Here is a 27,928-nt window from a genome sequence, read left to right as displayed (position 1 = left end):
AAAGTTACAATACTCATGAGGGTCTATGCCAAGAGCTAGTTGACCTGAGAACCTGGTGTTTCATTGATGGAATGATAGTCTGTTATACAACCCAAAATACTGTGTGTGGTCTGGATAGCTAAAGGAGAACCACAGGCCAAAATCATCAGCAGTCCCTTTGCTTCAATATGGCATTTCCCTCACCTTCTGAAGACTCCTGAGATACAGAGACAGACTGTGACTATGTACATTCAAGAAACATGAATATATCTTGTGTCCTCTCACATTTACCCCTAGGACAATACATTATCTTATGAGCTTTTCAAATGTGAAGTAACAGGATTCTGTCAATACCAGAAAATTGGTAGGAAAACATGATGCTTGGGCTAATCTCTCTACTAACTAGATTCCCATAACTAGATTCTCTTTTGATGCTAGAATACTCACAAATCAGTATTTGTGATCACACTTCTTTGCTCCACTTAAAAACAAAGTACCCTGAGTATTTATATGTGTGCTACAAAGGCACCAATTTGTCATTAGAATTGAGACTAAATTCATTCTCCAGCCCAGCAAGACAGACTTCTCTTTACTGCTCACAAGTACATTTACAGTAGAACCACATTCAAGATTGACTCTATCTCAGAGATCTTTTTAGCTATGGATCAAGCCACAACTTGCAATACTTAACTGTGGAAGGAGAGTCTCTATCCGAAATAATAGGGTTAGCCTGCAAACAGAAAGTCTGTCACATCATTTTATACCCAAGTATTTGTTGCATCTTGCTTTAGAATAACTGTTGTTTTAGTATACTCCATTCAGTGACTTATAACAAAATTAGTCGGTGACTGAAAGGAAGAAGTACAGACAGCAAACACAAACAGAAACTTCACAACAGATTAGCTAGGCATTCCATGCAGAAGGATATCTTGACTCACATCATTAAGTCAGATCTGGACTTAGACTAATTGTACATATAAAGCCAGTGAAGTCTCTGGTTTGTTTCGACTTGTCCATTGGCCAATGTGAAAGCCAGATAAATGTCACCACTGATCGTGAGATAATCCAAATTATTGGGAGATATAAACACAATTCAATGTGTTTACTGAAATGAGACATGAAATCTCCTTTCAGTAGCAATATTATTGTGTTTTGTTCAGTCATAATTCCACCAATAGTTGTGTTTGAATGAATGATAATATTGTGTATGAATGTGAATATGTGTATATATATATATATATATATATATATATATATATATATATATACACATATAGGTACTTCCTGACTTGTGATCAGCAGAAGAAAGAATGTTAGAAAATAACTGACATACTCAGTTTTTGATTCTCAGAAAATAAACATGGGTCATTAATAAATAGTATCATTAAAAGTCAGATATTTTCGGTGGGGGATGTCTAAATCTTCAGTCCCTAGTTTTCTCCCTTGCCTCCTGTCCTATTTGAAAAAACAAGTTCTCGGGAGACTAAAAATTCCTCCTTTATAGCTGTGCTTCAAATTGAACTTCCTAAGCTTTAGCCTGAAGTGGGGCAATAGATTGTTGCATCAGAAACGCAAGCTGTTAGTCTAGCTGTTAAATCATACAAGAGCCATTTTAAAGAACCAGTTATAGATTTTTTAGGAGCCTTTCTGCCTTGACAGATATAGAACATAAACTCAGAATTACGTCCGGACTACTTGTAGAGGGAAAAAAAAGAAAGCAGCTATGAAATCATCTTTGTTTCCTTAAAAAAAGTCTAGAATTAACAAATACCCTGGGAGTCATTTTAGGAAATTAACAAAGTTAAAACCTAGTTATCATGGAACGAGCAAAAAGAAGTTTCACAAAACCTCAGAAGGTCTCTCTAATCAATTTTGATCCACAAATAAATTATTATTGCTATTAACTATCAATCCTATTCTGCACAAGATACTTTTGTAAATGATCAATAATTGCCAGATTTCTACTTTGTAAAGACTGAGTTGGTTTCAGGTCAGAATAAGATTAGAAAAAAAAATTAACTGAATTAGCATCAAATTTGACAAGAACCGGTGGGATAATGAGATAAAGAAGATGAGTTAGCAAGGTTAGGTGACATCTCTAAACCTCTGATGATGATGTTATGGAGGGTGGCACTTTCTTACAAACATCTGAGTCAGAAGCAGAATGTTGCTGGGCTGAAAGGTTCACTGGCTTGTTCCAGGATCGATTTCTTCAATACTTAAAGAAGAATAGGAACTCAGAGTAGAAGGGAGAACATTAGAAAACAAGTGACCTGCTCAGTTTTTCACTCTTAGAAAATGACCAGCTAGCTGTCTCTGAGTAATTCAGAATAAGGTGGAGTGATTAGTAAGAATTATTTTACAGAAGTGATGGCTCAAATACCCACCAGTCTGTGTGGGTCTTGGAGGGACAGGGGGAGATATAAGTTTCCCACTATCCAACATGTTCTTGGCTTCTTTCCCACTGTCCAGGCTCCAGCTGCTAGGGGTGGGATTCACAGCTGGAAGGGAATAAGAAAGCTAAAATACACATTTCCAGCTCTTCTTTGTGACTTAATGTGTCTTTAATACCAAGAGAAAGTTAGAATTCTCAAAATGAAAATTAAAGCAGAAAAACTGACAAAAAAATTTAAAAAAAAACAGAACTAAGAAATCTTCTGAACACCAAGTCATTATTTCATGGGCTACTTATAGTTGTGTTTGACATTTAATTTGGTGATAGTATTTCTCTTCATTTCAGTCTTGCTGTCAAATAGAACTACTTAACCCTAGGCAGAATTGTAGAAGCTTGATGAGAATCAGAAACTGTTTAGCTGCTTGATAACAGATGGCAGACAAATCCTTGAGACTATTTTAAAACTTTGTTTCTTATGAAACTTTCTTGGCAAATAGCACCCAAAAGGAGAAGCAATGAAATGCTAACAACCCAACAGTTGGGCAGTGCTATTTAAAAAGAAGGGACATGATAGAGGATCAAAACAACTGGATCATATGCTTTTGGAGGGCAGAGTAGACCCTGGGTCCTCAGAAACATTCCCAAATGAATTGTAGTGGGTCATAGAGATGCTAGTGAACAGCAAATATTTATTATTCTTTTCCTCATGCTCTCTGGTTGTTTGATGGAGTCTTCAGAAAGATCTAGAACAAGCATTTTTCAAACAAGGGCATTAAAGGTAATCTCTCTCCCATTATATATGATGCACATATGTGTATACATATGTAATTTATGTATGTGTTATGCTCATACACACACACACACACACACACACACACACACACGACTTGGTTTTCAAAACAAAATGAGTTCTAATGGGAAGCTGCCTACACAGATATTGCCATCTACTGGCAACTTCAAGGATTTAAATCTCATATTGTAGAAAAATTAGAATAAATAAATGGCTATGAATACCACAAATGATTAAGTGTTCACCACTTGAAACCTTTAAAAAAATCCAGCCACAGTTCTTTTTTGAAGTAACATTGCAAGTGGAAGTGAACAATTTTACATCTCTCAGTTCAACCTTCAGCATTTACTATTGAATTTGTAAGCATCAAAGTGACATTTTCAGCTTTTAAATTTTCTTCGGTCAGGACCTAAGGGATCTGTGACTTGTACTGAAAAGTTTTATATTCATTTGCCAGTACATTCAAATGAAAGTAGGGGCTATGTTCTTAATGAATGGCAATTAAAATGCATTTCAGCAAGGACATTTCCATTAAAGGCTCTTGATTCATATGCCTGTGGACCTCTTCCACATTTGAAGTTTGACCCTGAAAGAGGCAAATGGTTGATTTCCTGAAAGGCCATTTTTATTCCCAAATAGATGAGGAGGACATGTTTAATCTGCATTTCATTTGGGGTTATGCTGCACAGATTGATATTAATATGCTCTATGCAACAAAGAATGTGGTTAGTTCTTTTTCAAGTGACTTTCAGACAGGGCACATTTAATTATGCATTAGATTGTAATTCTTAAATTTCATTTAATTGTACAGAGAGTAAAGCCAATGTCACTACAAACAACAGATGAGGCTGGGAGACAGCACTTTGTAATGGAGACAAAGAATGGAGGTATGAAATCAATCTAGAAAGTTACCATTTTCCCTACACCAAACAGCTAACCTAATTGGCAACCTTTTATGGCTGATGTTGTTGTAAGAAAAGGAGATTTCCCCCTGAGGTCCATTAAGGCATTGGAAGAAAGCCACTAACTGAGGATTGTCCTTCTTGCTTCCTGTACATATATTCAAATCTTACATGAAATTAATTGTGAAGAAAAGAATTATGAATATAGGTCTCTCATTAAGCTGCCAAAAGAGAAAATCAGTTTTTGTCTATTAAAAATATTGCACTAAGTGACAAGGGCAAGGAAATTCCACATTAGACACCCAGAAGACTGAAAATGAAGACAAAGAAACCACTAGCACAGGGACTAGGGTTAGACCCACCTTTATCAGGTGCTGAAAGATTAGGGTCACTTCGAGGCAAAGGACCATCTCCAATATGATTAAACAGCATCCTCTGGAAATTCAGAAGAATTTAATGTTTTATAATGCAGTAGAATATGCTGGCTTATAATACTCTTTAGAATGCAATATCTCACAATTGAACTTGGTTCCAAATAATTTAAAATATGGAACAAAGAACCTAGAAACAAAGAATCTGGTTATGCTTAAAAGGAAAAAAAGCCAAAACCAAAACCAAAACTCCCACAAAAAAATGAAAGATGATGCATATGTTTTCAGAAAGGGAAAAAACAACATTCAGAAGTTGGATTTGCCTAACATAGAAATATTAACAAAATTTACATCTAAATATATTTTTGGAATGAAATTGAAAACTCTGCAATTTTAATGGACTAACTAACCCCTGAGAAGAAATGAGAAAATAAACCGCCCTTCTCTCAAAGATGGGGAGAGGACTATGGGTTAGAATATTACATCTACTATCACACTTCATTGAAAAAGAGTTGATCCCTCTTTTTTCTTCTTTGTAACAAAGAATGGTCCTCTAGGCAAGAGAGTAGGAAGAAATAGTTGGTAATGATGTAAAAAAATCAATAAAGATTAAAAAGTGGATTGATTTTTCTTGAATTCAATGTTAAGTATTGGTTACACTATAGAACACTTTATAAATATGCATTTATGATACTTTAGTAAATAAAATCCCAATGAGGATTAAAGATAAAATGTTGGCTTCAATATTTTATGGTGAAAAGACATTATTCCAAAATCTTTAGAAAGCTTAAAAGTTTGAATATGTGACCTCAAAAATAGATACATCATGACAAAAGGTATGGTTTGGGAACTCTTTGTTGTGTCAAGATAGCATAAAATTTCACAAGGGAATGAAATCAAGAGATTCCAAGTACCCATGACTTCCTGAGTCCTTTATGTTGGCAGCATTTTCCTTGAACAGATGGAACAATACTGAAATTCCCTTGCAAAATCAAATGACAAAGGAAAATAAAAATGATTAGCTAGTTCAGCCAAATGCACTCAGACATAATTTCTGAGAGATACCAGAGGATTACAGATGAGGTATTTTGGGATTAAAAGAAGATCACATAATCAGCACCAATGAACCAATCAAGTCAAATTTCTTTCTTTTCAGTTTTAAGATATGGCTACTCTTCTCTAGGAAAATAATATGGATGCACAGAAAAAATAAAACCTTCTACTTCTTTTACAAGACAGAAATGACTTAGAATTTACTCAGATTTTACCTGCTATTAATTTTGGAGATTAAATTTACCCCCACATATTTTGAAAGACCAAAGTAAGCTGTGGATGTTCAGCTTTACAATGTGTTACAACTCTTAAACTATCTTCAGATCTCTTAGTCCCAGTGAAATTTCTTCATAAACAGGATAAGAAAGTAGACAGAAATCATCCACTCCCCTCACCTCCCAAAGTATGTAAACTCCTTGAAGCCAAGAATTGTTTCATTTGGTCTTTGTATCCCAGGGCCGAAGTACAGTGGCTGCCATACAGTAGCCACTTAATATATACTTATTGAATGAAAAAAAAAAGAGATGGAGGGTTTTAAAATATTTTTCCCCAGTTGTGATTGTTATCTCTAGTCACCATTTTGAAGGTATTGCTAAGTAGTATGTTTCCAAAGGAAACTGAATCTCAAAAGGGTCCTGAGAGGCCATCTAGGCTCTTCGATAGTTGAATGAAAATCTTCTAAAGGATTCCTAAACACAGTATCATCCAGCTTCTGCCTGAAGTCCTCCAGTGAAGAGGAAAGCCCATTAGCTTCTGGGACAGCATGTTCTAACATTCTTCAATAGTTCTACTTATTAGTGCCTTTTTCCTAGCACTAAAGGGAAAGCACCCTTTCTGCACTTCCCCCCCTTGATCCCTGCTCTGACCTCTGAAGCTAGACAGAACAAAATGAATACCTTTCTTACAATGTCAATCTTTCAAAAGAAGACAATGATTATATCCCCAAGTAAATCCAGTGTCTACAATAAGCATTCCTATGGAATGGTATCTAGATCTTTCATCATCTTCATCACTCTTCTCTTGATGTATTCTAATTCACAAAAAGCATCCTGAATGATGTTTAACACACATACCACATTATAAAAACATTAAAAGCTGCATGAAGTTGGGAGGCTGTGACCAAGAAGGGTAAAATCAAGGTCAGAACCTTTATTTCCCTCCATGTTCTTTAGCCATACAATACTATATGTATTTTTATTGCTAATATGACCAAAAAGGAATTCTCAAGCCATGGGCAGAGAGAATGCAATTTGTACATGATATGCAATCAAATTTGGCATTTTGTTCCAACCCTGTTTTGCCTGTGACATTGCTTTAGAGAAGCTCAAGTCAGATTCTCTGGAGAAATACCAGTGGTTTTAAGCAGTCCAACATTAGATTATTACCTTTTCCCTTGCACCTGGTTAACTAAGCCTCCCATTCCCATGAGTGCTACCTGTGAAGGCTCCGTGGGAGTAGGATAGATGGCACTGCATGGTCTCTCTCTAGGAGACAAGCAAGAGTTTTCTCTGGAATGTTTGTGTTTGTCAGACAGGAGAGGGGAGGCTAGAAGGAAAAAAAGAAGGTGAGATGGTCAGTCTGGTGGGGACGGGGGTATTAGGATGCATTCAGAGGGGAAGCCCCTTCTTGAATTCCCTACTCTCTCCGAAGTTAGACCCAGATTTTCTCTGCAACTTGCAGAGTGAAGGGTCCTGAAGGAGGAGTTGACTAGGGATAGCTGGGCAATGTCATTTCCACCTCCTACTCTGGCACTGACCTCTGGCACTGGATGGGGCTGAGCTGGTCACGTTAGGTGAAGCAGAATGAGTAGAACTCAAGCTTGAGGTAGATGGACTTGGCTGGAAATACATGGGAAGTTGTTATCAAACTATGCTCACAGGCTTTAAAAAATACAGAAATGCTTTATTAAGGCTATACACAACTATCAATATTTTTTTTGTTAACATGTTATCTTAAATGAAAAGACCCTTTCAAAATAGAGTAAGATGTTATTAACTCAGAATTACTGAAGGAAGGAGTTTGAATCAGGAATATGAATTATTCAATACTTTAAAAGAAATGAAGTTTCATTACTGTCAAGCATGTACCAAAGCTCAAAGTTTTATCTGATAGGGATTCTTATGGACTCTTTACAAATAGATAAGAATGTGTTTTAAATATTATATGGCATTCTTACTTGGCTAGAGTTTGTTTAATCAAAACTTTGTTTGTCTCCTAGAACAGTGCTCTACACAGAGCAGATACTTATGTGTTTTTTGGACTGAATTGATTTTGGGGCTTGTCTACAAGTGCTTCTGGTTTGTTTCAACTGCTTAAGAGAACAAAATGGTTTTATTCTCTTGGTAATTTTGGCTGCTGTTAATTTGATTGATAATGTTGCTCCCCCCACCCCCAGAAATTGTTTGTACAAAGTTCAACTTTAGACCAGGCTCTTTTTGAACTACTGCAAACTACATTTTGGTGGATTTCTTAAGATTATTCATTTGTTAACAGTTGGAAGGAAACTTCTAATCTTATAAACAGGAAACTGAGGTCTAGAGAGGCTAATTAACTTGACAAAGGTCACAGAGGTAGTACAGGGCAAAACCAGGATTTGAACCCAGAACCTTTAATTCCATTGGGTTTCCCATTATACCACATGGTCAGATGGTAATCAAAAGTGACAGATCATGCTTCACGCAGCTGATTTTGCAGTACATACATCTTTTCATCACTCCCCACATTCACATATAAAGGAGGGTAACAGTCAACATTGATGAAGCTTGACTACATAAATAATTGACAAGGCTACACTATGTTGCTATGTTTTTCATATAGAACCCCTTCTCCCTCCAAATCCCCAAACCTGTTATATGAAACGAAAAAGATGACTTATAAAATATTAAGAATATTCATCTTCCCAGTTCATCTTGAGATATCTAGTGTGGTTACCACCAAAGAGTAAAATGATGAATGCTTTCTTGGAGGCGAGAGGGAAAATTAAAAAAAAAATACTTTCCTCATCCCAAAGAGAATGATAATGTAATAAGGCCTTACAATTCATGTAAAGTCTTCTGTAAACTCTAAAATGTTGTAGAATCATCTATTATTATTATAATTTTCATCACAATTATTATTAGAGGTTTGTTCTAAAATACCTGTTTACTTTCCTGTTCACACTTTTGATATAACAAAATGATTAGGAAGTTCTGTGATTGGGGTAGGGAGAGGTGAAGGGGAGGGATGGATGTATAAAGATGACCAAATAAATAACTGATATTACCTGCATGTTAAAGACTTCATCAGAGCTTTCTGATTGCCCTGTGATATTGCTTACTTCGGCAGAGGCTTGTGAGGACAATGAAGAGGAAGAATATCGGTTGACAGCTGGGTAACTTAATGGGCTGTTACAGGGGGGAAAATGGTTGTTAACTCAGTCTTGGAATTGCACTTTATCACATGCTAGTATGGCATAAAACTGAAAGAAAAAAGTATACATCACATTTTGTCATCTCACATTTATCTCAACAGAGTCAAACGTTTGAGTTTATTTATTCCTCATGCTGTTACTATTTTACCAGCAGCAGATGTCTACAGCTGCCTTGTAGGTTAATTATTTCATTAAGGAAGAGTATATTTGACAAATTATGCCATAAAGAATCAGAGAATTGTTCCAGATCATCTTGTGAAAATGCCAATGACTTGAAATATAGAATAATTCAGTCTCTGACTTACCTACGCCTAGGAATTACTCTTGCACCATCTGGACTCATAGAAGCAGGTGCTGAGTTTCTACAGACCCGAGGACTTCCATTAGGGAAATGGACAGGACTGGCTTGAATACATGCAGAGAACTCCTAAGGATATGTTAGGGAAAGGAAATGCTATTTTAGAAAAGTAATCAAATGAGCAATGCAATATGAGAAATAATGTCAGTACGTTATCTGTGAATTCCACTTTTAAATAAAAAATTTTTCAATATATTCATCTAAATATGTCTTACTCTATATATTTAACATGTATATTAAAATAAGTTTTCTTCATTATGATTATGTACACTCCCTACCCCTTTTTTCAAAAACTGAGCATGTAAGATTAAATAGTTGAGATTTTCTCTATACAACAGTGTAGTAAAACAGAATGGCCAAAAGATGTCACTATTGCTTGTTTAATCCTCCATTAATGCAAAAAGCAAATCACATCATTCAGATTGATTTGGTTGCCCCTCTAAGGCAAATTTGGGTGATGTCTTACACATACCTGTATACCCAAGCTTGACTTCATCACGAAGAACTGATCAACTAGTTTTTTATGCAGAGGCCTCATATCTTGAGGTACAAACTTCTCATGCACAGCTAAGCCAAATTCGAGAATCTGTGCCTTTATAATAATAACAGAAAAGATTCATTAATGAAACAGTTCTTAGTACTGTGTTATCATATCAACCTGTGTTAACCAACATGAACCATTTTGTCCATAGGGAAAGAATATTTCTTTCTTGGTGAGTTCAGGAAGAGGGGGCAGGAGTAGCTGTAGGACATTTGGTAGGTGCCCAGCCCCACCACTGAAAAGATAAGGCAGATTGAGCTCAGTTCTTTGCTCTCTGAAACCATCTGACTTCTAACATTATCCTTTTTTTCTTTAATCTCTTTTCTTTTTATTTTTTTTTAGGGTTTTTTTTTTTTTTGGTAAGGCAAACGGGGTTTAAGTGGCTTGCCTAAGGCCACACAGCTAGGTAATTATTAAGTGTCTGAGACTGGATTTGAACCCAGGTACTCCTGACTCCAGGGCTGGTGCTTTATCCACTACGTCACTTACCCGCCCCTCTTTAATTTCTTTTCGACAATTTTCTATTTCATTCCTCTCAGAATTGTTGAGGAGAAAAATGAAAAAAAAAAGGTGATTGAATCCTCAGCAATTCACAATTGTCTTATTTTATTGGCAAGAGTCTGCGGTTCTCAAACTTCTGGGATCCTTTTACAACACCGAAAAACTATCGAGGTCTCTCCAAAGATATTTTCTTTATTTGGGTTCTACCATATTAGAAATTAAAATATCTTAGTATTATTTTGCAAACAGCTTTGACCTCCCAATCTCCTAAAAGAATCTCTGGGACACAGGATCTCTGGAACACTTTGAGAATATCTGCTATAGGGAATTTCTGAAAGAAAATTCCCTCTATCAAAGCAGATCTGTACTTTCTCTGACTCTTAATAGACTTAGAGAGTTGTCAGGGACATTTAGGTAAAAAGAACTGGCCAATATGTATCAGATAGGTCTTGAACCTAGTAGCTATTTCTAATTCCAAAGAAGGTTCTCTTTGTCTCTTTGCTGACCATATTACAGTTTCATCTATCTATCTATCTATCTATCTATCTATCTATCTATCTATCTATCTATGTGTATATATATATATATATATATGTATATATACTCATCTATCTACTTTAAGGAAAGCTAGCCTCTACTACCTAAAAAAACTTATCTACAGAAGGAAATACCCAATTACAATTTCTTTTGCTCATCTGTGGATAGCATTGAATTGCTTTGATATTGATAGAGACTCTATCATTATTTTTTAAATATGCTCAAGTGGTCAAATGAACAATTCTTCTAAGTAGGATTTAAAAATCAATTATCCCAGTCACTTCCCATTTTTATTTCAAAACTTTGATGCATGGAAGCCTGAAAGATAAATTCATTGTACATAGAATGAACTCTAGTGAGCTATAGAGCTTGAGGGCATCTCAAGTAAATTGGGGGTTACAGTTTTCCAAACATTTTTCCAAATCACACTTCTCTATTGTGGGAAAGGGAGAAAGGAAGAGTCCACAGTCTTTTACATTTAATTACTTTCTCTCTAGCAAAAAAAAAACAAAAAACAAAAAAACAAAAAACAACAAAGCCAAATGAAAGTGAAAAATAGAACCACATTTGATAAGAATATGATGATAGAATATACAGATTGAAAACAAATCATATAATGCTGTCTCATCCTTTAAAAGATAATTTTTAAAGAAAATTCAATTTGGTTAATCCATTACTTATTAAAAAATTTAAGCAATTTTTAAAAATCATATTTTTGAGACTAATTGAAAAAAAGTTGATAAATACTTTAATGCAGCTTCATAACCTCTTTATGTCATCTATCCCTTTGGTAGTTTGGTAAAACATATGAATCCTTTCTCAGAACCATGTTAAAAGTAGATCAAAATAAAATGTAAAGGAAATCTATATCAGAATATTGTTTAAAAATAAGTTCATGCCTATGATAAAGAAAAAGCTGATGTGTCTGAATACAGACTGAACCATATTTTTTTTTCACTTTTTCTTGAGGTTTTGTTTTTTGTGGGGAGGGGGATGGGAAATTATATTTACTTTTACAACATGACTTTTGTAGCAATGGGTTTTATGGCTATATATTTTTAACCTACACCAAGTAACTTACTTTCTCAATGGGGGGTGTGGGATGGGAAGAAAGGAAGGAATTGAAACTCAAGGTTCTGGAAGTAAATGTTGAAACTTGCTTTTGCATGTGGCCGAGGTAAAAATTGAAAAATGAAAAAAAAATAAGTTCATGAATCCCCTTTAAGGGCTTCTGCTTTAGTGAAATGTTGATGTGATTTCTACAGAAAACCATTGAAAGAACATAAGTGCTTGTCAGACATTGAAAGAACATAAGTGCTTGTCAGAATCTGCCTAAACTGGGATCATAGCTCTAAGATGAGGACAGGACCTTAAAAGTCATTGTAGTTTACTTAATCTAGTCACCATTAGGTTTATTTTTACTTTGAATAGGACAGACAAAGTGGAGACAGAGTGATAAATAATAGGTAAGAATTGATAACCCAAAGATGAAGTTAGGTGGTGTAGTGAATAGAGTATCTGATCTGGAGTCAAGGAGACTCGTCCTGGGGAATTCAAATCTGACCTCAAATACTTACTAGCTGTGTGACACTGGGCAAGTAAATAATTCTGTTTGCCTCAGATCCTCCTCTATAAAATGAGTTAGAGAAGGAAATGGCAAACCACTCCAGTATCTTTATCAAAAAACCACAAATATGGTCACAAAGAGTTGGACATAATTAAAAAAGACTAAACAACAATATGTTTTATTACCCCTAAGGCCCAAGAACAAAATTGTGGGGGTACCCTCATCCTGAGGAAGATGGCTATCTTTATCTTAATATATTTCATGAGTTAGTTGTGCCTGAAGAAATCCAATTTTCTCATGGCCAAAATTCTAGTGACATATCTAACTGAATTGGGCTACACTTGTCTTGCAGTGGTAAACATACAGTCTCACTAGCCCATACCTAAACCATGTCCAACTTGGTAAGGTCTACCAAAGCTTCCATTCTGGGATTATAGCCTTTGAACTATATTTCAAACCACAGAAAAAGACTTGAGTAGAACTTTCATGGAGGTTGTCTATACATACAAACATACACACACAAACACACACATGTTTGTATGTATGTATATGTTTACACACACATACACACACATATATGCATTTAAACAGATTCTGGGATAAAGATGGATAAGTAGGACATCATCAATTTTTTTTCTTACCTGCTCAAGCATCAGCTCTCTCAAGCGTGTGATTTTCTCTCCATCTTCTGGATGGTTTAAAATGTATTCTTTCACAAAGAATGCCTGCCAAAAACACAAACATTGTAGTCACATCTACTGCAAACCCTGTAGGTCACATGCAAATGCAACATTTTAAAAATTGTGATCATTTCTTCTGATCTAATTGAAGTGAAGACAAACCACATGCACATGTTCAGTATAAAGATCAATGGTTATATAGTCAGTAAACCTGGGCTCAAATCGTTCTTCTGTGTAGTCTTTAGATAAGTCAATTAACAACTCCATGCTTCAGTTTCCTTAGTTGTTAAATGAGGGAATTTCGGTCTAAATAGTCTAAAGTCTCTTCCAGCTCTCTTCCTATGACTTTGTGAACACTTCCTCAATACTTCAAGGATTCATCATCTGTCACTGAAGCTATTTCCTCTGTATGTGTTATGTGTACTAGTTTACCTGTCTCTTCCTACCTTTCCAGGGTAGGGACTGTATTTCCACAAGTTCATTACAATGGATAGTACATAGTGAATGTTATATAAATAATTGATAATTGACTGGTTCCTTAAGAAGGAATATTACAACCTCCTTATGAATTCATAGTCTAAGAGAGTTACTGTGGTTAAATGTTCATCACTCTGAAGCTAACCTTGTGATAAGTTCATCAGAACATAGCTAACTGGGCTGGTCCTTGACCAAAATTTCAGTCTGCTCATATTTTTACTTAGTAGAACTTGCCATAGTTTGCTTACTGCTACCATACATATAGTTTTGGGGAACCCATAATCACTTCTGTGTTCCACTGAGGTGTCAAAGTGGGTCTTCAATAGATACTATAAACTCTAAGAAAATATCAAATAAATTACAAGGAGGTGGTTGGACTCATCCCTGGAGATCAAGATTAACTGTAAAAAGTAAGTGTGGCTATGAACACTATAAATCAGTAATCATGAAAAGGATGAATCTTAAGAAGAGGCCAGAGGTTCTATAATGTTTTTAATTAAACATTAGTGTGTTTTAATTAAAATTAATTGAGGCACAATATTCTTGAGGAAATTTTTATATTAATGGTGACCATTAATGAATTTAACTCTGGCAAGTTATATCATTCTATTTAGATTCAGAGGATTCTATTTAGGTTCCATCACCATATCTGCAGAAAGTTATGGCTTTAATTAACCACATCACAGTCAAAATTTCATTTATTCATTTCATTTTTATTCATTTTGATATTCATATAGATATAGATATAGATATAGATATAGATATAGATATATACACTAAGCTATTTTTGTGGGCTGGTAAATTTTGGGTATTTCAGACTCCTGTGTTCTATGGTCAACCATGTGAATTTAACCATGGGCAAGGCCTCTAATTTTTTCATCTGGGATGAAATTTTGAATTTATTTGGTTTTTGTTTTGTTTTTTTACCATTCTGAAATGAAGATGTCATTCATCTGGGATGATATTCAACAGGGATATTACATCACCTGCTTCTCAGAGTTGTGCTGTTCAAAGAAGATACCACAAAGCATTTTATAACCCATGAAGCACTATTAAATGTCAGTTGCTTTTATATAAAATCCTCACCTCTTGGTACCTGGAAACTCCACCATTAACTGCTGCATCTATGACACCATTCAGACACATTGTGAGTGGGTTAATATTTTGCATCTGCCGAGTTTGACACTGGCTAATCAGCGTCTTCAGCTGCTGATTTTTATTTTCCAACACTTCAATTGCATTTTCCAGAGGACTCATTTCCACCTAAAAAGCAATTAGTCACAAAAGCACATTGAATAACTCCAAGACTTGATTAGCCCGTTTAGATTGCCTATAATCCTTTGGGTTTCATCAATTCTTCCATCATACTCCAAGTTAGTCAATGACTGTGAGTGGAAAAATTAAACTATCTACAAAGTTTTAGAAGGAAGGAAAGGCTAAATTCACTAACTGAACTGAAGTTGGGATTGTGAGCAATTTTCAGTTATTCACCGGAATGAGTAATCAAGAATTGACTGTATTCAAATTAATTCTCCAAAGCAAATTTCTTTACTTTTTGATACAAGACTGATTATCTCTTTCTTAAAACAGATTTTTATTTTATTTACTATATGACAACTTATTTGAGAAATATGCCAAAACTGTGATTTTTATGATAATAATCAAAAAATATTTACCACTCAACTACTATGTGGAAAAGCATGATACTAGAAGAGATTACGGCACAATGATGAATCTGGAATAATTCCTGCCTTCATAGAATACAGTCTAGTAAGAGTTATAGAGCATTTGCATAAGACTATAAAACTTGGCACATTATAGAAAAGATGAAAATTATTTTTTTTAAAAGTGACTTAGATCCTAGAGGTCTTCCTATTGAAGGGCAGTCTTTTTTATGACTGATGTACAATTTTTTTTAATGATCTGCTATAGGATTGGGTGGGAATGATTAATCATTAAAAAAAGCTTTGGAAATTATTGTCATCCTTGACTAATTATCAGCTTATTTAACTGAATACAAAAAAAAAAGGCATTCTCCTTGGAGAGAAAGGCTGCTGAACTATTGGATTAAAAGGCAGCCAGATTTACCTTCTTTCTGTTAGGATGGTAAGGTTGACATCATTAAAGATTTCTTACAATATCTAAGACCAACACTGGGGAAAGAGAAATCATTTATAACCATGGTAATAGAATTAAATCAGTTATTATGTCTAAAATTGGCATGTTTTAGGACACAATTTGTATGCCTAAATGTGAATTATCTTTTAAAGGAAATAGAAATGACATCTCAATTGCTGTGTTACAAATTGTGTCTGTCTTCATGTACATGTTACTTTTCCCTAGTTTTTTCCCCTCTTTTTGTTGTAGTTCTAATACAGAAATTTAGATCTAAGCTATTGCTAGAAATTTCTAAACCTTCCAAGGTGGAAAAGACTCTCCATGTAATGCACTTAGCATCCAGTTCCAATATTTCTACTAAATGATGAGCATGCTTTAACATAAGAGAAAAAATTTACATTTCAGTTATATCAACTCAAGTCTCAAAATATGGAATTTTCTTTTTCTAATTCTATATATATATATATATTCAATTTGCTTGGGGTTTGAATTTACTTGGTCTTTGTTTTGGGGTTTTTTTTTGCCATTCTGAAATGAAGATGTCATTCAATTATTAGTTTAACTGAACATGTCATGTTAGGAGAAGTTTCACTGTTCACTGAATATTTCAGGTAGGACAAGGGATTCTTGGCAGATGACTTGGGAGATCACTTGCACCTGCTTCTTTGTTGGCAAGGTCACTATCCTTTGGAAAAGCTACAAAACAGTGGCTGAAAATAAGTTCAGTATTAGCACATCTCATGCAGGATGGAAGCAGGTGGGGATCATTGAGAGAGCTGGCCTCATTTCTACAAGATAGACCAAAACTTATGAAGTGGGGAGATCAGGTGCTGTGAGACCCAAGGGGTATGGCAAGGTCTAGGTGAGTAGAAACTAAAAACTGGTGGATGGCAGCAGCACAGTTCCAACCATCAGGCTCAGTGGGAAACTTAGTTTGGCTCCTGCTGCTACCGCTATTTCTCAGATCTTGAAATTGGCAGTGGTGGCATTGATTAGAATTGTGCTTGTGTCTTTAGCCAAGATTTCCAGATGACTCCTATCTATCTGCATTTGGCTTTTTTTCTGTGCCTGGATCTGCTTAGACAAATGATATGCCACTATTCATGGTTCAAGGCATTCAGCAAGATGGATCATACTGCACCAATATGCTAGCGCAACTATGGGGCCAAACATGCCCCAAAACTTCCAGTGGGTATGAATATTGTGATTTTTGAACATGGAACCTATTTGGGAATGGTGCTTGGTGTAATAAACATTCATTAACTCATGATCGCAATGTTCACATGAAGGAGAACAGACTCAAACAAAAATAATGAATATCATTGCATCAAGTAAACAATTGTGAAGAACTGCTTAGCTGTAAACTTTGATCCTTACCACTTCACGCTTTTCCACCTCAAACCAGCGGGAAATTCCAGGCAAACTCTGTACTAAAATCAATGAAGTTCTCTCTACCCAGAGACTCTAGAAAATGCAGACACAAATATAAAAATGAAAACAAGTTACCGAGCTAAGATTCATGCTTACTTTTCAATTTTCTCATTCTTTGTTTATTCTTGCCCACTTTTGTCAATTCAATTACCCTGGTCTGCTTTTAATTTATTTCTCCTGCACCTACAATATAGAAAACATTGTCCTAAGTTCATATTCATCTTTTTTTGGTTTATATTCTGATATCTTTTTCTTCCACTATAGATATTCAATCTCCCAGAACGATTATAATGAGTAAAGAGAGACTTCATGTTTTCTTCTTTGATCTATCCCAAATAGGATTAACCACTAAACACTAACCAGTTACTTCTTAAGGCTTAGGTACCTAGATAACTGACTTCAGTATTCAGTATTTCATTCATCCATAACTTTGAGTTGTTTTCTTCAGCAACAAAGATCACAAACCCCCTCCATTTATGTTTAATAGCCAACTCTTAAAAGAGTTGTTGCTGTTAAAAAAAAAATACCGCTTTTGACCAATTTTGTGATAAGTACCTACAGACTTGGCTAGATTGGTCCTTGAGTGACAGATATACAGGCTGCCACTAGGACCACACTCAAAACCATTCTTAGCTTGTAAAAACATGCCAGTAGTCTCAGGTTCACATCAGTGTCCCAGCAATGAACAAAGGTTTTGTGAAAGATAAACTGGTAAACACATCAAAATAATTGAATCATAGATAAAGAATAATTTAATCAAAGATAAAGAAATTGGAAAGTGGTAGAACTAGTCAAAAGAAGACCTTGTTCAGTAATCCCTTCTGCACTGGTGTTTATAATTATCAAGGCACTGATAAACAGGAAACAAATAGCCTTAAAAGTACTCTTTTAAAAGTGCTTCTTTTAACCCATATTTTGACCTTCAGTCTTCTAAAGATATCTACTTTGTTTTTCTCCTTTCCCCAGGTGTGTCCTCAAGACTAAAAAGCTATTATCTCTCTCTCTCTCTCTCTCTCTCTCTCTCTCTCTCTCTCTCTCTCTCTCTCTCTCTCTCTCCCCTTCTTACATATATATATGACTTAAGGAAGAAGGTAGAGGATTAGATATTACAGCTATAACTTGATTGGCATAAGGAAATTACAAACAAAGAAATTTCCTCTACCACACTTTTTCTGCAGTGTATAATCCTGGACAGTTACCCAGAACATTGAGAAGTTAAGTCATTTGTCCAGAGTCACATAAAGAGTAAGCCATAAGGAAAACTTTAACTCAGGTCCTAGCTCTGAATCTGACTATTAGTATGCCATATTTCATTTCCAAGGTAGGAAAGAAAAATAAATTTTATATCTAGTCATTTTTAGTGGAATTCTTCAGCTTACTTTAGTACCTTACTGTGATATAGTAGTGATTTGGTGGGGGGGGGGGGGGCTCTCAAGTAATGTCAACAGAATACTAGCTGTACTGGTAGGATTTATCAAAGTGGAGAGGTTCAAAGTATAGACCCAGAAAGAAAGCCTCTGTGCCTATCATATGGAAGTGAACGTCACCTAAGAATAGAGAAGCTTACCACCAAGAGGTGGGCCACCAGGAGATCTGTTTTACATTTATAGTAACTATAAACAACTAGATGGTGCAGATGATAGAGTGTTGAACCTGGAATCAGAAACATCTAATTAAAACCTGCCTCAGACACTTACTATTTTTATTACCCTGGAAAAGTTATTTGAATTTTCTAATCCTCAGTTTTTCCAATCTATAAAATAGAGATGATAGCACCTAACCTCCCTGAGTTGCAGTGAGAATCAAATGAGATGCTACATATAAAGAATTTTGCAAAACTTACAGAAATATGTACAAGCTAAAAATGTTCAGAAAACACAGAAAGTTTTTGAACAGCAACCCCATCACATTCATCTGAATGTGCTGTTTTGGAAAAAAAAAAATTGGTATGGTTAATATCTCAAAAACCAGAAAGATGATGAGGTCCTGTGTTCAGTCTGCAGTTTTATGAAAAATTATGAGAGATAATGTGATGGTGACATCACGGACCATCCTTCAATTCAAGAAGCTCTAGATATATTTCTTCCCCCTAAACTTGCTCACTACTTCTTGTTGCTGTTGTTTAGTTGTTTTCCTGTTGTATCCAACTCTTTGTGACTCGATTTGGGGCTTTCTTGGAAAAGACAATGGTTGGCTATTTCCTTCTCCAATTCATTTAAAGATGAGGAAATAATGCAATTAAGTGACTTGCCCAGGGTCATACAGCTAATAAATGTCTGAGACTAGATTTGAACTCACAAAGATTTGTTTTTCTACTTCAGGCTGGCAACCTATCCATGGAACCACCTAGCTGTCCCAAGTGCTATTTACAAGACCATAAGCAAATATGCAAGACCATAATCTTCCAGGGCACTAGGTACTCAGGACCACAAATCACTTAGTGACAACTTGCTGGTTGCCTTGCTTAAAGGGAGTATCCACATCATAAGTTTTCTATATTGATAAAGTCTCTTATCTGGCCTTCTCCCTCCCATACCTATATAAAAAGGTCGACTATGGGTAAGAGTTAAATAGGAAAATTTATATTGGTGCTTGGAAAACAAAGAGAATGCAAATCAACAATAAACATTTACTAAGAATTTAATTATTTTTACAATGGGACCACCCAGAAATGTTTTCTACTGGATAATCTCTTAAGATCTCTTCCAGGGGCAGCTAGGTAGCACAGTGAATACAGCACTAGTCCTGGAGTCAGGAGGACCAGAGTTGAAATCTGACCTCAGACACTAAATAATTACTTAGCTATATGACTTGCAAAACTTACAGAAATACAAGCTAAAAATGTTCAGAAAACACAGAAAGTTTTTGAACATCAACCCCTTCGCATTCATCTGAATGTGCTGTTTTGGAAAAAAATATTGGTATGGTTAATATCTCAAAAACCGGAAAGATGATGAGGTCTTATGTTCAGTCTGTAGTTTTATGAAAAAATTATGAGAGATAATGTGATGGTGATATCACTTAATCCCATTGTCTTGCAAAAACCTAAAATTTTTTTTTTAAAAAAGAGATCCCTTTCAAATCAAACTAAGCTATATCAATGATTAGATTTTAAAAGGTCCTTACTCCCTCTCTTAAGTGATGCATCTAGTCTCCAAAATGTCCACTTTTAGGACTAGAGAGTCATATTATATTTTGTCTGCTGAAGAATTTTGCCTTTCTCCCCAGATGGCATGGTTAAAGAGTTCTATTATCTTTTACTTGTGAAAGTCCCCAAATCACAGTAATATATGACATACATAAGAAGAGCCAGATGATTAGATAAGTAGGCAGAAACAAAAGGTATGCCTTCACCTTGGTCATATGACAAGTTCTAAATACACCCTCTCTAATAAAAAAAAATAGCAATTTAAAAAAATAACAAGATTGTCCAAAGGCTATGAAATTGGTTACTAAGTGTAGAAAATTTGTTTGAAATTCATAACATTAAAATTCTTCATATTAAACTTCATTGCACTGTATCTGGGAATAAGTTCCTTGAAGTTCTCATAATATAATTAATGCTAAAATCATAGATAGTGATAAAAAAGGTCCTTACAGTTTTTCTTGTACATGACCATTAATTTACAGATAAGAAAACTGTAGCCCCAAAAGTAATTATCCCAGACCACAAAGCCCAGTGGGACTAGAGACTAAGGACTGGATTAGAATTTTAGTCTTCTGAATCCATTTCTCCTTTAGCTACAAAAGTTTGCTAGTAAAGTTCAATTAATTATCAAGATAAGCAGTTATTTATACAGATCCTACTATTTCCTGTGTTATCTACTTTAGAAAATTCAAGAGAATGAGAAGATTCATTCTCTTGCCTTCAAAGAGTTTTCTATATATAGTTGAGGAGATGTGACATAAAGTAAGTTAATGATACCTTGAATTCATTTTCCTTATCTTTCGTTCCTTTGTGGAATGGCCTATCATAGCGAAATCTCCAGATATGATTCACTTTATAAAAGCTTTTGATGTTGTCTGGAATGCCTTCTCTCTGCAATACTTCCTGGCTCTCAGGGATAGGAGTCACAGCATATATCTGCAGATCTGTATTCAAATGATTAAGGAAAGAAACCTGGAATTGCAAAAGCCAAGGATATTTATCTGGATCTAAAGGCTTTCAAGAATCAAATTGTAGATCATTGATTCCTCCTTTATGGTGAGGACTACACAAATAGCAGTAGACAGGAGCTGTAGGCTCCATTCAGTTCTGGGATACTCTACTCCCCCCCCCCCTTTTAAATCAGCAGAAAATAACTGAGGACCAAATTAATAGAAATATTTCTGAAATCTTTGGACCAAGAATCAACTGCTGCTGATTCTAGGCAGGTAAATTTGAAATGTGTTTGTTTCAATGGTATAAATAATTTATGAAGAACTTTTTAAAAATTTTGATTTGATTTTGTTTATGACTGACCCATTTTTATCAATCACAATGGAACACTAAATCTATTTATATGCATTTCCTTTTGTACCATTATAAGAAAAAGAGGTTCAATCCCTATTTCCTTTATTTATTTATGTTTAAGTTTTGAAATGGTATTCATAGGTACCCCCCCCAAAAAATAAACTTCCAAATGATTTAAAGAATAATAGTTTCATAGCTGGAGGCTGATTGGGACAGATAAGATCACTGGTTCTTTAGACATATATTGGTGAGTAAGATTAATGGCAATTAATATTGTCCCACTTTTCTACATTCTTTTTCAAAATGCCAAATTAAAAAGGGAAAATACCAAAAAAAAAAAGCAAAATTAAACTGTGCTACCCTTTCTTGAACTGAACTAGTTGCTACTATATAATATGCAAGCAAATTACTTTAAGAGGAACTGCTAAAATTGCTTTCAAAAGCATGGCTGTGCTGGAGAATAATTTTAATTAAAAGGAGATTTTCCTATATAAAGGATTTCTTTTCAACTCTAATCATCATTTAAAAACAGAGCAGCTGGAAACTGTTTGCCAGGAACTCATTGAAATTAAATGAGAAGAAAGAGGCAGAAACACACAGACACAGAAACATAGTTTGCAGATATGCACCACCTCCATTCTCCCCCCACCCAAAATATAGAGTAACTACTCAACAACTCTAGAAAAAGAATTGGGCAATGAATGGCTAGTGCCATTTCACAAGAATACTACCCTTCTGCATATATATGGATACACTGTGCTTCTGCCTGAAAGATGGTCTCATCAGGTTGATTGGCATGTTGCATAGCAATGGCATGTGGGAACTCATTCAGCATCCTTTGTTGGAAAGCTTCCAGCCTTTCATAGTCATGCCCTCGGCAAACAAATTCTTTGTTCTAGAGGGGGAGGGGTAAGAAAAATAAAACAATAAGCAAATTATCAAGCTGTCTGAAGTACCATCACATTGAGGATAGAAATATTAAAATGAACACTGACATCTTTACATCAACTTGACTTCATAAAGTAGTGTTCTAGCCTGAAAATGAGAAGCTGAACTCATTTTAGAATATGCAAACTAAATACTACATGCTTTGTTTCACAGTTTCTGAAATGACCTTTTAGCATATACTATACTATACTAAATCTTATAGATTTTCTTACAGGATTGAAGGATTTGTTCAGAGTATGAAACTTTGAAAACAAAACCAATCTCTTCAATCTGAATGCAAACATGCATAAGGAAAATGAGAGACTTGGACTAGATTATTTCAAAAATCCAATCCTGCTCTAAATTCTAGAACCCCAAGTCATGATTCAGTCCTAGCGAAAAATCATCATCCCCTCCTATCTCTAGTTGTCACCACCAAAAATATCAAATGAATAGCTCATACATAGACATATGAATGAGTCTAAACCATCACTCATCATTTAATGTTTAAGCCTTTTTTTTAAAAGCAATGCTTGTGTTTTCTTAGGACAATAGTTCTATAAAATCTGTGAGAGTTATAAATAAACCTTTATGATCTCAATAAAGATATAAGGGAAAAAAGAAATAATTTTGAAATGAACTTTATTATTTGGTGTACATTGGGGACTTGTTGACTTGTTCTAGTATTACTTGGTACAGAGAGAAACAGTATATACATATATATATATATATATATATATATATATATATATATATATATATATATATATATAATGGAATCACTATGTAGCAGAGAGGAAAGCTGGCTTTGGAATCAAGAACACCTCCATTCAGATGGTACTTCTGAGACATTGGCAATGGGTCATAAATTCTCATTGCAATTTCCCTTTCTTAATTATATCAGGACCTTCTCCTGATAGGATTATGTATATATGTATATTCATGTGCATATAGAAACACACATGTATATATACGTATAAATCTCATATATATGTGAGATTTCACATCATAATGACTTCAGAGAAAGTAAAGCTTCTGCCAGGGCAGCTATACTTGTTAAACTACTTTCTATAAGAAAAAAATGAATGATACATATACTTTATAGTTTTAAATTGCCTTGACTTATCAGGAAAGAGAAAGAAGTTCTATTTGAAGGAACATGAATAGAACATCTGAATCAATAATTTTTTGAAGTGTAGTCCTGCAGTTCATATCTTTAGCCAACAGAGGGTAATGCTTTCCTTTTGTTCAGTAGAAAATCACATTAATATGCAAGAAATATTTTAAAAAGAGAAATGATTTAGAAATTGATATATACCCTGGATAAAACATTTCAAGGGACTTATTTAATGAAATTTATTCTATTAACTGGTGCAGTTTTCTAATTTTCTAAACTGCCTTTGAAAATTAATGCTCATACCTCTTACAGATCTTTCTTATTGCAATTTTAATTGACATTAATTGTGCTTACTAGATACCTAATGTGTTTCACATTATTCTTCATAGATACTGAGCTAGAATGTCTTGGGCAGAGTTCCCAGGTTTTACTGTGAGAGATGGGGGGGAATAGTTTTTTCCCCTTCTATTTCCCATTTTAAATACCATCACCTTTTGTGTTCTCTTCATGGTAATTATGTTTTGCCCCATCTTGCACAATATCTTAGGCAAATATGTACACACTTTAGTCTATATGGACCTTGTTCTGCATGTTTGCTGATAAAAGTTCTACTTTCAAAATGCTGACATGTTAATTCTTTTTGAATTCAATAAAAGTAGTTTCTTTTGAAAGTTGTTTTTAAAAGTTAAATTGTTTTTGAAAGTTTCATTGTTTCATTTTGTTCTGAGTTAGACAAATCTTGTTTTCTTGGTCCTCAGATCTTGTCCATGACTCAAAATATAGAAATACTCTGTTATTAAAATAAAATGAAAACCAAAGGTTATGTAATGTCAGAGCATCATGGTATATAGAAAGTATGTCACTGAAGAAATTCAATCAGTCATTAGGATAAATGGTCAGTGAGTTACCAAACTGATATTTGGCTTGACCTGATTGGAGTTTTGGAATATAAAACTCTGAATATGAATGCAAACACTCAGGAGATGGTCAGTTATTTTAATATAAAGATAATTTTAAAAATTATATGAATTCTAACTCCATCTTTCCTTCTTTTATTCCCCCAACTTCAAATTGTCAAATATATGTTCAGCTACAAAGTAAAATTTGAGGCACCATTAGTACTAGGTGTATATATATATATATATATATATATATATATATGTTAAGATTTAAGGTTAAAATTATTTATTCTTATTTTCCCCCAAATCTTCAACTTGGATGTCAAAGTACTTATATTTCATTTTTGCAATGGCTCCACTTTAAATTTTTCATTTATTTCTTGAAATAACATAAGAAAAACAGAGAATGGAGTTCAAGTTTAAGGTTTAGAGAAAATAAGAATTAAATATTTTTAATCTTAAATCTTAATATATAGATGTTAGTATTATATAGTTCTTTTTATTAGCTAGAAATTTATGAACAATTTATTTTGTAGAAAATGGTTATTGTTGTAGAAAATTGTTATTTTTTTAGAAAATGATTATTATTAGTAATCCCCAGGAATTTCATTGATAATATTTTGTTGACTTTTTCCCTCATAAAACAATTCAGTAAAAAATTCTCTTTCTTCCAGGTTCACATTCCAGGTTGTAGAATTACTGTACCTTTTTGATATGTTTCCATTAATTTGAAACATAAGACTAAAAAGAAGTAACTATAATTATTCAACACAGCATATCCAATAACCAATAATAAGCCCTTATTTTGAAGGATTTAAATAATTCTTAATCTGTACTATTGAAGATTATTATTAGGTTTCTAGCTTAAAAAGATAAAAATATAATATAAATATTTTCTAACATTTTCAGAAAGGGCGTTCTAACATGCTATAGTCCTTCTATTGGGAGGAATTGATGTTGGAAGTTTGGAAGAAAACAAAAAATTCATGTACTCACTCTTAAGAAAAATGGAAATTTTTTCCCATAAAATCCAACCCTAAAAAACTCTGGTTCAAGACGTTGTTGGTCCATGATCTTGTCATACAAAGAAGCTTCCATCATCTGAGAAACATAAGAAAAGTTCTAAACATTTTTGACTAACCTTTAATACCAATAGTTGACAGAGTCTACTGTTTTCTGAATATTTGAACTTCTTAGTTTAATTTCCAGAAAGATGGTTTTCATATACTTCCTTGTGTTCCTGGGTGAAATGTATGCTCAAATTGCATTGAATTATTTCTATTCACAACACAATCATGCAATGTATTATTCACAATGAAAGATAGTTTAATATGGAAAGCCAGAATCAAAACCTTTTGCATTTTAAATCAAACAATGCATATTCACTCAGGGAATTCAAGTGACCAATTTCATATGTCTTTTTAGTCTCCTGGAATTCAGTGATAAGGAAAGTGACAGGAAATTGGAAGTATTGGAGGGGGTGGCATTGAAGGGAGTGGGAGGTATTTTTCAAAACAAGTGAATACAGTTTTCCATGAATAATAAATTACACCATGGGGCAGCTAGGTGGCGCAGAGGATAGAGCACGGGCCCTGGAGTCAGGAGGACCTGATTTCAAATTTGACCTCAGACAATAATTGCCTAGCTGTGTGACTTGGGAAGGTCACTTAACTCCATTACCTTAAATAAATAAATAAAAGTTTAAAAAAAATAATAAATTACACTTGTATATCATGTAGAATTTGGTGGTATGATATACACAAGTGTGGATTTCACTCCTATAAATGGTTATCTTTTCCTTTCAGAGGAGGCAAGCATTCCTTAGACTTCAGTCAAAAATTAATTGGGTTAACTTAACAGTTTCCAGTGCTAGGTTCAGCAGATTTTTGTATTGTTAGAAATACATATATATATATATATATATATATATATATATATATATACATATGTATATATATATGTGTATATATGTTTATCTATTGCTTTGTGAGATGATGAAGAGCATTTTTTAATAAAAGTAAAAAAATCACACCAAAATTTAGATTATGTGCTGAAGATTTAGTGTATAAGTATAGATCAGATACTAATGCTCCACAATCCCTCCACCTACCCAGTAAACAAATTGGAGGTCTACAGAAATAATCAGGTAGTTTCATTTACTGTTTCTAACTTCAGTGCACATTTCACAGGAAACAATTTTAAAACATTTCAAAATAAGATTTGCCTTACTAAAAGTGAAATTTAAATTCACAAATGTCCTTTAAAAAATTAATTGGAAAAAGATGCTGCCTTAACCCCTTGATTAGCCTCTACCAGGTACATTACCCGCATCTTGCTCAGGTTTCTGTAGTCATAATAGCTTTCATACTGCTCTGCGATCTTCCGGCACAGGATAATACCATTCTCCCAACACTGTGGACAAACAAATGATACAGAAACAATTTGGCCATCATGCCATGTAACTTATACCTTAGCTATAATATACTTCTTTTAAGTAGTTTATTTTGCAGTGGAAATTCCAAATTGCCTAGATCACAGATTTGTTGGGGGGGTTTTTTAAATAGAGTATATTTATGTCTTGCAGAAGTATGTCTAGAGTCAGCTTGAACCAGTTCCACCCCCTGTTAAATTTTCAATGTGAGCATTTATACCTTAGAAATTAGCAAAGACTACAAATCAGGGATTGATAGTTTTGCTGATTGTCTAGATTTAGGAAGATAATGGAGAAAATGTTAATGATGTAAAGTCAAATTGTATTATAAGCACATTCCCCCTCCTCAGAAGGCAGATTGTTAAACATGTAATAGTACATTCCCTACATGAGAGTCAGGAAAGATGGGGCATAGAGGGCTGGTCTTGAGGTCAGAAAGACTGGGATTAAATCCTCCTCTATCACATACTCACTATTTGACTATGGGGAAGTCACTTAACCTCTTAATGCTGTAGGCAACTAATACTGTTGTTAGGAAAAAACTGTCAATCTGCAAAAGTGGAGGGAATTTTGACTCTGAGTGTTTCTCATACCAATGAAATCACAGCTTTTAGACACCTTACTTCCACACATACAAACCAAAAAAAACATTCTTGATTAATCTTTGCCATGTTCCTTTGAATATATTGACCTCTCACTACCTTATGTGTGTGTGTGTGAGAGAGAGACAGAGACAGAGACAGAGAGAGAGAGAGAGAGAGAGAGAGAGAGAGAGAGAGAGAGAGAGAGAGAGAGAGAGAGAGAGAGAGAGAGAGAGAGTTTCAGGGGAGTTTGAAAATCCAAGAAGCTTGGAAAATATTAAGATGTTTTCTTGACCAAGCAGGGGAAAAGAAGATTAAAGTCTCAGTAGCAACATCTACTAGTTTTAAGTGCAGAAACTATTTTTACAGCTGTCATTTCAATTCAGTAGTGACTAGAGAAAGTAGAAGAAA

At 34.4% G+C, this 27,928-nt stretch overlaps 1 protein-coding gene across 1 annotated transcript in view; it reads right to left on the bottom strand.

Moving 5' to 3' along the window:
* DOCK4 (dedicator of cytokinesis 4) overlaps window positions 1–27,928 on the bottom strand; it is a 345,771-nt gene that overhangs the window by 7,044 nt on the left and 310,799 nt on the right. Inside the window, exons 37-50 of the mRNA XM_074195289.1 lie at window positions 26,831–26,917; window positions 25,502–25,606; window positions 22,316–22,457; window positions 21,035–21,201; window positions 17,056–17,142; window positions 14,647–14,823; window positions 13,045–13,128; window positions 9,730–9,849; window positions 9,205–9,326; window positions 8,753–8,873; window positions 7,247–7,328; window positions 6,926–7,035; window positions 4,429–4,501; window positions 2,367–2,480 (exon numbers count right to left, since the gene is read on the bottom strand). Coding sequence (XP_074051390.1) covers window positions 2,367–2,480; window positions 4,429–4,501; window positions 6,926–7,035; window positions 7,247–7,328; window positions 8,753–8,873; window positions 9,205–9,326; window positions 9,730–9,849; window positions 13,045–13,128; window positions 14,647–14,823; window positions 17,056–17,142; window positions 21,035–21,201; window positions 22,316–22,457; window positions 25,502–25,606; window positions 26,831–26,917 — 1,591 coding nt within the window. The remainder of the gene's footprint in view (window positions 1–2,366; window positions 2,481–4,428; window positions 4,502–6,925; window positions 7,036–7,246; window positions 7,329–8,752; window positions 8,874–9,204; window positions 9,327–9,729; window positions 9,850–13,044; window positions 13,129–14,646; window positions 14,824–17,055; window positions 17,143–21,034; window positions 21,202–22,315; window positions 22,458–25,501; window positions 25,607–26,830; window positions 26,918–27,928) is intronic.

This window comes from Macrotis lagotis, chromosome 7 (assembly GCF_037893015.1).
Source record: "Macrotis lagotis isolate mMagLag1 chromosome 7, bilby.v1.9.chrom.fasta, whole genome shotgun sequence".
NCBI lineage: Eukaryota > Metazoa > Chordata > Mammalia > Peramelemorphia > Peramelidae > Macrotis > Macrotis lagotis.
This window is presented reverse-complemented; position numbering and strand designations above follow the sequence as displayed.